This window comes from Mugil cephalus, chromosome 4 (assembly GCF_022458985.1).
Source record: "Mugil cephalus isolate CIBA_MC_2020 chromosome 4, CIBA_Mcephalus_1.1, whole genome shotgun sequence".
Classification (NCBI taxonomy): Eukaryota; Metazoa; Chordata; class Actinopteri; order Mugiliformes; family Mugilidae; genus Mugil; species Mugil cephalus.
In genome coordinates, this window is record NC_061773.1 from 2,312,684 (window position 1) to 2,325,451 (window position 12,768).

At 40.1% G+C, this 12,768-nt stretch overlaps 1 protein-coding gene across 1 annotated transcript; it reads right to left on the reverse strand.

Annotated features, from left to right (window-relative positions):
- Positions 1–342: 342 nt before the first annotated feature.
- On the reverse strand, positions 343–12,768 carry LOC125007145 (serine/threonine-protein phosphatase 6 regulatory ankyrin repeat subunit C-like). The gene is made up of 28 exons (XM_047583758.1): positions 12,624–12,768; positions 11,767–11,850; positions 11,415–11,493; positions 11,224–11,294; positions 10,930–11,130; positions 10,544–10,631; positions 10,004–10,146; positions 9,214–9,426; positions 9,039–9,117; positions 8,839–8,953; positions 8,153–8,235; positions 7,924–8,041; positions 7,557–7,625; positions 7,326–7,466; positions 6,850–6,900; positions 5,630–5,741; positions 5,473–5,544; positions 5,187–5,388; positions 4,945–5,032; positions 4,526–4,643; positions 4,193–4,412; positions 3,668–3,755; positions 3,493–3,576; positions 3,039–3,184; positions 2,813–2,895; positions 2,587–2,669; positions 2,366–2,457; positions 343–2,267 (listed from the first exon to the last, which is right to left on the reverse strand). Exons 1-28 carry the CDS (start codon positions 12,648–12,650, stop codon positions 2,083–2,085), a joined length of 3,135 nt encoding a protein of 1,044 aa, XP_047439714.1. The 5' UTR covers positions 12,651–12,768; the 3' UTR covers positions 343–2,082.

Sequence of the window (12,768 nt, forward strand, 5' to 3'; positions counted from 1 at the left end):
ATAAGAATCTCACCTCATTTTTTTTTAGCATTTTGGTGCTAAACTTAAGAAAAATTGTGTTCATTTCAACACAACATTACAAATGGCGCAACATTAACTCGAGATCTCAAGAGAACAGAACAAAAGTTTTATAGAAACGATTCATTTAAATATTTAAACCAGGATATTAAGGTTTCTGTGTGTTTCACTCTGTCACATTAGAAATTTGCAAAGTATTCAGAAATAGAATTTTCTATTTCATGCTCTACCTGCTTCATTTAAAACCACCACACAATTCATCATTTCTCAAACATTTCTCACATTTAAATAAACTTAAATCTGAGAACAAAAACTGCACAAACCTTAGAGATGGTAGTAATTTATTTATTTTCTGTCATATGAATTATAATCACAAGAGAACCACAGAGTATTCAAGTTATTTCATCTAAACCTCAGTAAACTGTTTGGAAGACACAGATTATTGAAATGAAATGCAGCATCAGAAAAAAAATCCTGACTTCCATTATTTCAGGGCGACATATGTTTAGAAATGTCAGACAGACTGCTGCAGTTAATTAAACACTAATTTTAAGTGCAGAAACAAACATTTGCAGAATACTACAAATGACACTTGCTGCAAAACGCACTCTCGTGTCAATGTGCAAACAGCTTAAAGCGTTTCAGGTTTTCTTAGGACAAGATTGTATGTGGCTTACAATGCTGGAAAAAAAGAAAATATTTAATATACAACACCATTTAAAAAATACAAGGGATCTTTAAAGACAGAGGCAGTGACAGGTGTATTGTGTTAGTTTATGAATAATAAGTTAGAAACTCATTAAAAAGATTGAAGACGCTGCCAATTTAATTTGAAATCTTACAACATTTGAAACATTTAATATGTAAAGTTTCACTGAATGTCAAATACTGGATGCTCAAATGTTACCAGTCACTTTGGGGATCGTTTCCACTTAAAACACAGAGAACATTGTAGTACAAAATCACAAAGAAATAATTATAAAATACACAAAATGTCAGGGTTTTTTTTTGGTGCTTCATAGAAATTGTGGCAATTTCATTTCAATAATTAAACATCAGATGTAGAGCTGAAACAAGTGACTGATTGGTCAAACCAAACATTTGATAAGATATTGACTCTTGAAACTAAAATGCCAAACATCTGTGTTTTGCACTGTGTTGGTTTATATTTAAAAAAACAAAAACAAAAAAACTTTTATATAGGAACACAGTTGAAAATCACATTCACTAAAAATACATTTTAAGCTCAAAGCCTGAATGATTTTCTTCCTGTGCAACACATGATTTTTATTTCTCTGATCTTTCTCTTCCTGGCTTATTTAACTGAAATATATCTTTTTCACTTGGTAGCATCCAGCTCAACATGTGCTTCTTATTGCACCTACTATACAGTACTCACTGACCTGAGGTTTATTCTCAATCATTTGGGATTTTCAACATAATACAAGTAAAAGCTTCGACTTTGTTTTAAGAACTATATATACACTAGACCTGGTAAACTATAATACTAAAACTAGAGACATGCTTGTGACTGATACTTCGAAATGTAAATCAGTAAATGATAACATTATTAGTTATATATACTAGCATAGTGTTTGCTACACCCTGGTCTGGATAAGAAAATAGTGTCTTATTAATTGCATAAAAGGTTCACAGCACCTGTTAGATATTATAAGTATGTTAAGAAGCAGTGTCTAATATTAGACACAGACGTAAATAAAACATGCACACAACAAATGCATGAGGATTCTCGTATCAGCTGAGGACAAAGATGGAGATTGGCTTTCTTGGTTAAAGAGCTCAAATATATATAAAAAAAAAAAAAAAAACACTGAAAGAGGTTCAAGTGGGAAGGCTTGTGTAGTGTGCTCACGTTTAAACTTCCATTAATTTCGAACAGTTAGTGCTTCATTCAAATAACTCGTAACCGGTCTACTAATTTAAGTAATGCCTAAGACTAGATTTTAGAAAAGCAGTCACTGCTACTGGTACATGAGTTAATGCAATATGTGCAGCTGTCTACACTGGGACGACACAGTAGCGTTGGCCGAAACCTTAATGAACTCAGGCATGACACAAGTTTCCACCGGAGCCACAGGTGGCAGCGATGCCACAGTTTTTCAGGATGGGGTTGAAGTGGGTGGCTGTGCTGGCCTCTCTGGGAGGGAAAGGCTTCATGGTGGAGAGGATCAGGGCCAGGCAGTCAGCTACGTTTTTATTTGGGGCACAGGCCAGAGCTGGTGTGTGGCCTGCAGACGATCCACAGGGAAAGTGTTACACAGTTTCTGGCTGGAAGCATGCACTCAAATGACATTCCGTCACTTAAACATTAATTATTCCAGCATACCTTCCTCGTCTACGGCCATGACTGCGGCTCCTCTGCTCAGTAACACCTGCACTACTGTGGCCAGGCCTTTTCTTGCTGCAATGTGAAGGGGCCTGCATGAAAAACAGACACAGAGGCATGTCTGACTGCTGATTATTTCCATTATTTCATTGTTCCAAGTTTTGATAGGATGTATTTTGAAATAACAGCATGCAGATGCTAGTGCCATTAGAAAAACTCACATTTGGAGAGCATTGTTTCTTGCATTTATGAGGGATGGGTCGGTGATCTCTCCCAGGATCAACAGGGCACACATCTCATGACCCTGCAGAGTAGATTTTTAACAAGCCATCACCGGATCTGTGAGATAGTAAAATAATCTCTTGCTGCTACTATCATGCAAAAGTTCATGTGCCACTGCATGCAGTCCATTCAGTCCATTCGTCTGTGTGTGTGTGTGTGTGAGACCTTGCTGCAGGCTAAATGAAGGGCTGTGTTATTATTGACATCCACCAGGGTCAGGTCTGGCTTGGCATTGTGCAGCAAGAACTCTAAAATGAAGAGAATAAACAAGAGCGAACACAGGCCGTAAACACGACAAGGCTTGGTGCAACAAAAATAATGAAAGGGTACACATGAGAAACTTCTTAAAGGTGCACATGCATCTTTATGTGACCTTGCCACAATCACATACCAACAGCCATGGTCTGTCCACAGTCGGCAGCAACCATCAGAGCAGAGCATCCACTGCTGTCCACAGCATTGACCTCTGCTCCCTGGGCCAGGACCAGCTGGAGCCCAGCAACACTTCCTGAATAAGCAGCTGCATGCAGCGGAGTCCTGCACAGCACACACCAAAACACAGGATGACACAGTCAGAGTCTGAAATACTGTTCAGTCTGTATCTTTCTGCATACAGCGGCGGGAAACAAATCGTATAAAAGTTGAATTTAGAAATCCTTCAACAAACGCAAAATGATTTGATAAAACTTTACATGTCATATCATTTTTAAACACTTCTTTGGGTATGAAGAACTTGTAGGTAACAATCATGTTGCAAATGATTTGAAAGGATATATCACTAGTCAGATCATTTCTTTGCAGATTTAAAATGAAACTAAACATTTTAGACTTCTATTTAAACCCACCTTCCTTTGGCATCACTAACACTGCCTATCTGGGAACCAACAGCTTTCACAAGAAGTCCAGCAGCAACATCGTGTCCATTAACTCTATGTGGAGGGAAGAACAGACAAGATGTTTATTGTAACTTAAGTCTACGTTTGTATGTATATAAATATATGTATGCATTACAGTACTCACAGAGCACAGTGCAATGGGGTGAATAAGTTTCCTTCCTGGTTGCTAAAAAGTTTGTTTTCAAGTAAAATGTGTAAACACCCTTCATGCCCTGTAGAAGATCAGAAACAATAAACAGATGATTATTATTAAAACCTTCATGCATTAGTTAATACAGAACAGAGCGCTGCTCTAAAAATGTCTGTCTATTCATGTATGTTATTATGTACACCAATCAGCTACCCATTAAAATGGACATGGGTCTTCTGAGGGTGTCCTGTGGTGTCTGATAACATAATGTTGTTAGTGGGGGTCTTTGGGTCCTATGGGTTGAGGGGAGGGGCCTCTGTGGATCATCCCACAGATACATGACCTGGCCTTCAAATTCACTAGATCCCAAAATGATCAACACATTGCGCTGTCAAGGAGTGTGGTATTGCTATGGGGTGGGGGTGCCTGGTATGGTCTATGTTGTATAATGTTGTGGCTGATCGGTGTATATATAACCCTGAACTAAAGCCTGTTGTTAACTTTGTTCAGAGGCCTCACCGTGGTAGGCAGCCCAGTGAGTGGGCGTGTAGCCTCTGTAGTCCAACATGGAGTCCAGAGGGTCCAACCTCTTAGCAGCCATAAGCAAAGTGTGAAGCAGCTCTGTGTGACCGCAGGACGCTGCCAGGTGCAGAGGAGTCCTTCCCTGAGAGTCTCTACACAGGGCAGAAGCCCCATGTTCCAACAGAGCAGAAACACAATCCTCACTCCCCAGCATGGCCTGTAGGACACAAGGGGGAAAATGAGATGTGTTGGCGAGGTTGTAAAGGTCTGATTTTCAATTCAATTAGAGAATAAAGCAGAATTAAAAAAGAGAGATGTGTACACACTCACAGCTCTGTGTAATGCAGTGAAGCCCTGTTTGTCTGCAGCATCTGCCTTTGCTTTTTTCTCCAGCAGGACATGGACACAATCGGTGTGACGTCCCAGAGCTGCCAGCATGAGAGCAGTCCTGACAAAGACAACACGCGGAATTCAGCACCATAGGACATGTGTCTTCAACGTTTTTCGGGCCAAGGACCCCCCCAAACTTATAATCATACCTACTTCCCATTCTAGACTCAAACAGACTAAGAAAATGACAACACACTGTCAGTGACGAAGACATTTATCTGGACCTTTGCTCAGTTATTCATGGAAATTTTCAAAATGAGAGATTCAGTCTGTCATGCCACAAATCTTCATTTTTGATGTTTTCTTAGTCAATAAATTAATAGGAGACAAATAATAATCTGAAATGTGAAGTGACTCACTGTCCCTGTGTGTCTGGACTGTCAATGATGTCGGCACTTTGTTCCCCGTTGACTAATAAAAGCAGACAGTCCACTTGGCCCTCAGCGGCTGCACACAGGAAATGGAGAATAAAATGAAACATTTGTTCTTTAGAAGTTCCCACTAAGTTTGTTCAACATAAACATTTACAGGACACTAAAACAAAACATGCATTGTATAATTGTTCATGTTTAATCTCAACAGGTTCCAAACACATCCACACCTGCAGCGTGGAGCGGCGTCCACTTGTGCTTGTGCTCCTTCAGGGTGTAGGAGGCTTGGTGCTTCAACAGGACGTCCACGCATGTGGAAAAGCCTCTCTGAGCCGCCAGGTGGAGAGCAGTTTGGCCTTCGATGTCCCGCACATCCAGACTCACCAGCGTCTCACAAAGCAAATGCAGCGCCTCACAATGACCATAATAGGCCTGTAGCAACATGACGACAGGGTCAAACACATGTTAACAGGAAGAGCTTCATATAGAAGTCACATTCAGTATATTTATACTTACAGCTAAGTGCAAAGGACTGACTGGAATATTACTTTCAGCTTCTTCGAGACAGTTGAAAGAAATCTCCAAGAGCTGCAAGAGGAATAAAGCTTTGATTAGAGCCAGGCGGCAGTCAGTTAATCAGAGACAAATTCTGAAAACTACATCATCTACCGACCAGTTCGAGATGCTGTTTGTTCCCATAAGCTGCAGCATAGTGGACTGCGCTGTAACCCTTGCTGTTCTTCAGAGTTGGGTTCGCCCCGTTGTCAAGCAAGTAGTCTAAACACCTGGACACAAAGAGTCAAGGAAGATTAGGATCCCTTGCTTTATGTGTTATTCATTTTCAGAATATCTGTATCATTTGCGGCACTTTCCACTTGATTTTGATAAAAAAATGTGTCTTAATTAGGGCCAGGACTTTAACGCGTTAATTAAGATTAATTAACTACACAAAAACGCATTTTAATGACACTTATTTTTGCACCATGGAACGTCTCTCACTGGACGAGTTTGAGGTAAACTGATTATAGGCCTACTGGAGCACAAAAACAGCCGCCGACAATGACACTGCCTGAGGAGTTTTGATGTAGCCCGAACGCAGCTCAAACCGACCTGGTGCCTCAGCACGGCAACCAAGCCTTGATAACACACCGGATCCACGCTGGTTTACAGTATCCTCCCGTATTTTGCCGCTCGCTACCGGAGCTTCTTAAAAAAAAAAGAAAAAAAAAAAGCACTCGTTGTGGTGGCGGAGCTTCCTCAGCTGCAGCTGAACAGCTGACATGTGCTCAGACATAGGTACAGACCTCTCTCTGTCTCACGGTGCACTTCATTATTATAGGACTTCAGCCTCAGAGCTCTCTGTCTTCAGACTGTCCTGACCTGTCCCAGAACATCACACGGGGACAACATGGAGCCTGTGTGATTGGTTACTGAGTTTTATTAATGTTTACATCAAGCTGAGTTCAAAATCAGTTTATGCTACTGTGATTTGCACCCCTAGTCTGTTGGTCTTGGTTAAGTACCACCTTGTAAAAAAAGTAAACAGTGTTTTGTTACTTAAGCTTATGTATTCAGTCAATACTCAATGTAGATACCAAAATCCAAGTGAAAAAAAATGCTTCTCACTGTTCTCAGGTCAAATATTTTTAAGTGATGCGATTAATTTCGATTAATTAGTTACAAAGCTTCTAATTAATTAGATTAATTTTTTTAATCGAGTCCTGGCCCTAGTTTTAATACGAAATAAGCAATATGATTTTCTAGAGCCCTTTATATATTATATTAATGATGAGAAGATGAGTGGATCCTCATACACTAGAGGACATTAGTAGTATAATGATAGAAATAGAAAAGAATCTGGTTTGTGTTCACAATAAACAACCTGTGACTTACAGAGAGGCTTCTTGTTCCTTTTCCACGATGAGGTCTTGTTCAGACTCCCCTCTGTGGAAAAAGAAAGACGAGCACTTGAAGAAAGATGAATTAATCTGCAATGGTGCATTGAGTGGATTCTGACCACTAACATTGTATTTTTTAATGAATAATAAAGATGTGCAGCACATTGAATCAATTTGACTAAATTGTTTTGTAGTGAAAAATATTCAGAGGCAGTGAGCGTGCACCGTTACATTCTGCTCATATGTTTTCAATAAAACCTACACACACAAAGGTTATCAGGGCACTAAAACAAGCCAGCTAACTATTCTTAGAATACGTATCATGTTGTTTGTCAGGTGCTTTATGCAAACATCCTGTTTACAAAGGACAAAATGCTGCTGAAAACCATGACTGAGCATTTGTTTGGAGGAGAGCACATCGACCAACCAGCCAAGCAGCTGACTAAAGTTATAAAAGGTAAAGCCCCTCACCCACAGAAGGTGTGCGAAGCAGCGGTGTAGTGCAGAGGGCTGCAGCCCGTCACGTCCAGCTCATTGACCTCTGCGCCGGCTCTCACAAGAGAGACTGTGCATTGGCTGTTCCCGTTTGCTGCAGCATAGTGCAGAGGAGATCTGCAAGGACAGAGCACAGCCGTGATATCAGGTTAACACCAGCACACAGCTCAGTTCTTACATCCAGACGTTCAGCTCGGCACTGCGTACCTTCCCAAATCATCCTTAATATCCAGTTCAGCACCACTGTTTAACAGCAAGTTGAGGCACTCGACATTTCTAGAAAACAAAATTATACATTCATTTAGTTTAAGAACCAAGTTTCTCATAAGAGCCCACAAACATATGTAAAGTTTTCTGCTGCATGCAGAGGAAAGTAACTCTAATAGATGACAATATCATCAATGTGCAGTTGGAAAATAAAAACAAATGCAATTACTTGTTACAGTAGTTAGTGGTACTGACAAGGACTGCTGCAGCTCATACTATATTTATCTGTCTGGGTTTAGCCCAGGCCTTAACAGATAAATTCAGAGAGCAAAAATAGTCAGAGGCACTATGCGTGTTCATCACTGACCCTCCAGAGGCGGCTGCATGCAGACAGGTCCTCCCGTGATCGTCCAACGTGTTGATATCAAACCCCACTGCTGGCGTTGGACCAACGGTCAGAGTTGGCATGGTGTTGTAAAACTGTCCTGTTTGAAATATGTTACAAGTGAAACACTTAATGAGGTGACTTGGAAGCTAGACTTAAAAGGGGTTTAAAATGGAAAAACTGAGCTTGATGAGATGAAACACATTCTCACCGTTAGACAGTAACTTGCGACAACAGTCTGGAAAACCATAGAGCGAAGCCAAATGCAGTGGAAGCATCCCATGAACGCCCTGTCTTTAGAGATAATCACATCAAATTGTAATTACAGACCACAATAATTAAACTCTGAGACTGAAAGAGTTCAATAAGGAACATCTGTCCCGTCGTGTTCTGTATTTCTCCCTCCAAGGTGAACACATCAATTCCTGTTTCCCCTTCTTCTTTAAATTCACTTTAAATCTGTCATTCTGCTTTTAGGTCATCTGTCTGGTCCATCTCCACCTCTTCTTGTTCTAAGTCTGAAGAGTCATAAGTCTCCATCTGACACCTGCTAACTCCACCACCTGCTCCCACCATTACTGGCTATGCTACTACCTGCCTTCATCATCATCCATGATACCGTCCCTCTATATAGTCTTCAATACACTTACAATAGTACAGTACAACAAATGCCCATTCTGCACTAGGTCTCTCCTTATTGAACTTCTGTTGTTGAGTTAGATTTTAAAATATTTTCTAATTTCACTGAATAAAATCTGACAGATTCAATGACACTGAATTAAATCTCCCAGACGTAACATGTGTCACTAATTAAAAGCCAAACACCAACTCGTTAATTAGAAAATCAAATTCTTTCTAAAGTTACTGAGTTTTTGCCACCATTCTAACAGGGATTACCTGGTTTTCTCAGCACCGTTAGTCAGCAGAGTACTGATCAATAACTCCTGACCATATCTGGCAGCAACATGAAGAGGAGAGTTTCCATGCATGTCAACGCAGTCAATCTCTGAACCTGTGCACAGAAGGAAAATACATACATATCAACACATATTCTTCAGGTTTAGATACGTATGGAGAGTTCATGTAAAATATTTTACCATTTTGGATCAGAATCTGGGAGCCTGTAAAGCGCCCATACATTGCAGCGATATGCAAAGAGCTCTTCCCCTCTTTATTCTGTTAAACAAAGAAAAAAAAACATGTCTAACCAAAGACACAAGCAATACTGAATTATTCTTTATAAATTATTTCCTCTTTTTTCATCCTCTTTACCTGAATGTTGACATCAGCACCATTGTTGACGAGCAGCTCGAGACACAGCACCCCACTGGAGGAGGCGGCGGCTAGATGCAGCGGCGTGTTGCCGTGGTAGTTGGGCTGGTTGATGTTGGCACCACAGTTCACCAGTTCAGTGGCTACAGTGTCCTGACCCGTGTAACAAGCCATGTGGAGTGCTGTGTTCCCAAAAACATTAGGCTCATCAGCCTGAGTTGGAGAGGGGGAAAAAAACACTAATGAGTATAACACAGATGGCAGACTTAAGAGAAAGTACGAGAGGAAAAATCCCACAAACACAATCTGTACACTGATCAGGCATAACATTATGACCATGATGAGTTGTGACTCATCAGAGAATGGACATGAGCCTTCTGAGGGTGTCCTGTGGGTCTCTGGGTCCTATGGGTTGAGGGGAGGGGCCTCTGTGGATCTTCCCACAGATACTTGATCAGTTTGGGATCTAGTGAATTTAAGGCCAGGTCAACACCTTGTACTGTTCTTCATGTTGCTCCTGAACTGTGTTTTTGTGTCTGTGTCAGGCTGCATCATGCTGAGGATGTCTGCTGCCATCAAGGAGTGTCATTGCTATGGGGTGGGGGTGTCTGGTCTGCTCTAGGTGGGTGATACATGTCTAAGTAACATCCACGCGAATGAATATCACATTGGACTGACAGAAGATGGTCAATGTTATTCACTTCTTATGTCAGTGGTTTTAAAGTTGCATCTGATCGGTGTATGCACATAATACACATACTATAATAATACCAAGCCACAGCCACCTTACCTCAACTCCCAGTCTCAACAGGTATTTGACCACATCTATTTGTCCGCTGGCAGCTGCAGCATGGAGCGAAGTGTAACCACGTTTGTCCTTGCACATCACATCTGCACTGTGAGACACGAGCAGCTTCACAACCTCCACATGTCCTGAAAGAAGAGCTAAACATTGAGCTCCAGTGTCTGAATTTAATTGCCCAAAGCACATCCAACCTACATTCACCTGCAAGCCTGTAACCTGCACACTGACACACAGTTGGCAACATTTCTCTCAACAATAAGCCCAATTTAAACCAACTGAACTGTTTTTATGAATGTCCAATTTAGTGCTCTAAATCAATCAGCCTTTCCCTTCAAGCACTCTACACTCAGCTGATGAAATAATATTACATTTCTACTACTTACAATATTCTCTCACAATTATATATGAACTCTCTGAGATACAACTACAATATAGAGTGTGATGCAAATGAACAATACTTAAGAATCCTGAGATGGAGACAGATGTTCCGTAAAACAGTAAAAACAATGAAGTGATGTCACTCACCGAGGTATGCTGCCCAGTGGATGGGCTGCCTGTCCTTTTTATCTTTGGCATTTACACTGGCACCTTTAGACAGGAACAAGTTCACCATCTGCAGGAACATGATAGCTCTATAAACCAGTGTGTCTATTAAACTCATGTCAATGGTTATGATCCAGTGGACAGTGTAATTATTGTCTTGAATACATACTTTAACATTTATTCTAAAAGAATTATTTCATATTTCGGTTACACAGAAGCGCAAATGATGATTAATTAATTAATATATTTTTCCAGAATGCTGCCAGGAACTAAGACAATCCGATCATAATTACTGTTAATTACTGTTAAGCATTGATAACTTATCAAACTGAAAGGTTCAAACGGATGCTGCTGACTTTACAGTTTACCTCTCTGTGGCCGCTGTGCGCTGCATGATGTAGTGCTGTCCTTCCTGACCTGTCAGTTACATCCAAGCTGCAAGCATGTGGTATCAAGGCTCTGGCACAGCCTATCGCCCAGTTTGCAGCAGCCATGTGTAAAGGTGTATGCCAGAATTTGTCCCGTGAGTTGACCTCCGCATTGTGTTTTAACAGCAGCTCAACAGCCCTCTGATAAGAAAAAACATTACAGAATAAGAGTCAAACATGAAGATCTGGTCGTTAGTGACTTTACTCTTTTGCATTATGAAAATATGAACATACTTCATTTCGCGAGGCAGCAGCTCTATGTAAAGGAGTCAACAAGTCCTGGTCCTTAGCGTTGACATCAGCACCTGAAGCAAAATGATAAAACAAAAACATTTATTGATGTGTTTTAATTCTATTCTATGTGACTGATTTGTTGGATTAATGATTTAGTGGGACATATTTCCAAAAAGATTTATTTTTTTTACCTGAACTAATAAGTAACTCCATAATATGGACATCACCCAAATAAGCAGCAGCATGCAGTGGTGTGCTTTGTTCTTGGTCCTATGAGAAAAAGCAAACAATGTAGTGGCAGACAATGCTTTTTTCTTTTTTATATAATGTGTAATCTTAGCTAGAGTTTGACATAAAACTTTATCTTTTTTCCACTCTTGCTTTATATTTTAGCATAAAAGTGTCATTGTATTTGAACAAACATATATACTGGTATATATACATCCACAAGAAAATCTACACAGGCTGCTGAAACACAAGTGGACCATAAAACCCTGCAGCTTATAAAGACATCATGAGTGCAGAGGTAATTTGTAATTCTACCTGTGAATTCACATCTTCGTTGTGGTTCAGCAAAAATGTCACATCTTCTACGTTGCGGCTGAATATGGCCTGGACCAGTGGAGACTGAAACACACATTTGACAGATGTGAAAAATTAGCAACAAATGAAATTAAAATCTGTTTAATATGATATCTAAAATAGTGTTATTGCAGAAAAGGAGCAGGCCACGAGAGGCAGTGATAATACAGGAGTAATTTTAGATGAATGGCTTTCATCTGCAACCTTTTTGTGACCCACTGGAGGTAATAAAACTGTTTATAACTTAGCCGGGATGCCATTTTTCTGACTAACTTCTCCAGGAATAATCTAAATGAATGAGCTGACCTCTGTGAAGCATTTTAAATGGAAAAACAACAACATAACAAAAAAGTATTTTTTAATAGTGTTGCCATGTATTTTACAGAAGAAAAATGTATTTTTAAAACTTTTGCAAACACCACGCACTCTTTGTGAATGTTGAGGATTTTTGAGGGAAATTTGAGCAATGACTAATGCATCTTAACTAAAAGATAGTCGAGAATTAAATGTGTCATGGATGTGTAAAATGTTTTGGTTGTATTTGTACTTTGTGTACCTGGAGCCTGAATTGTCCCAGTATTTAAACACATTTATCCAAATTCAAACATCAAATTATACAGGAACCGATGCTGCAAATATCTCCCTAAACTATTATTTGTCTATCTTGCCTTGGCAACGAATTCGTGACATTAAAATGCCTTTTAGAAAACTTTCCTCGTCATGTCGCTAACATTACTAGCCAGAGGTCTGCAGGAGTGAGAAGTACTCCTGGTTCTCTAACGGTAAGTAAGACAACAGCAAAAAGATTCATTTAATACCTGGTCCTTGATATTTCTCAATTCCATGTCCCGATCACTCTGGAAGCTCCTTCGTTGACAATTTCAGTAAATCCAACTACATGTTACTTTGTAGCAGCTAGTTAGCCTAGCTTTAGCTTATTTAGCAATTGGTATATATGACGTG

Coding starts and splice junctions, on each gene's coding strand:
- LOC125007145 (XM_047583758.1), bottom strand. CDS start 12,650: ATGGAATTGAGAAATATCAAGGACCAG. Junction 11,295..11,414: donor GGAGTTACTTATTAGTTCAG/GTAAAAAAAATA, acceptor ATTTTGCTTCAG/GTGCTGATGTCAACGCTAAG. Junction 4,413..4,525: donor TCACTGCATTACACAGAGCT/GTGAGTGTGTAC, acceptor TGTGTCCTACAG/GCCATGCTGGGGAGTGAGGA.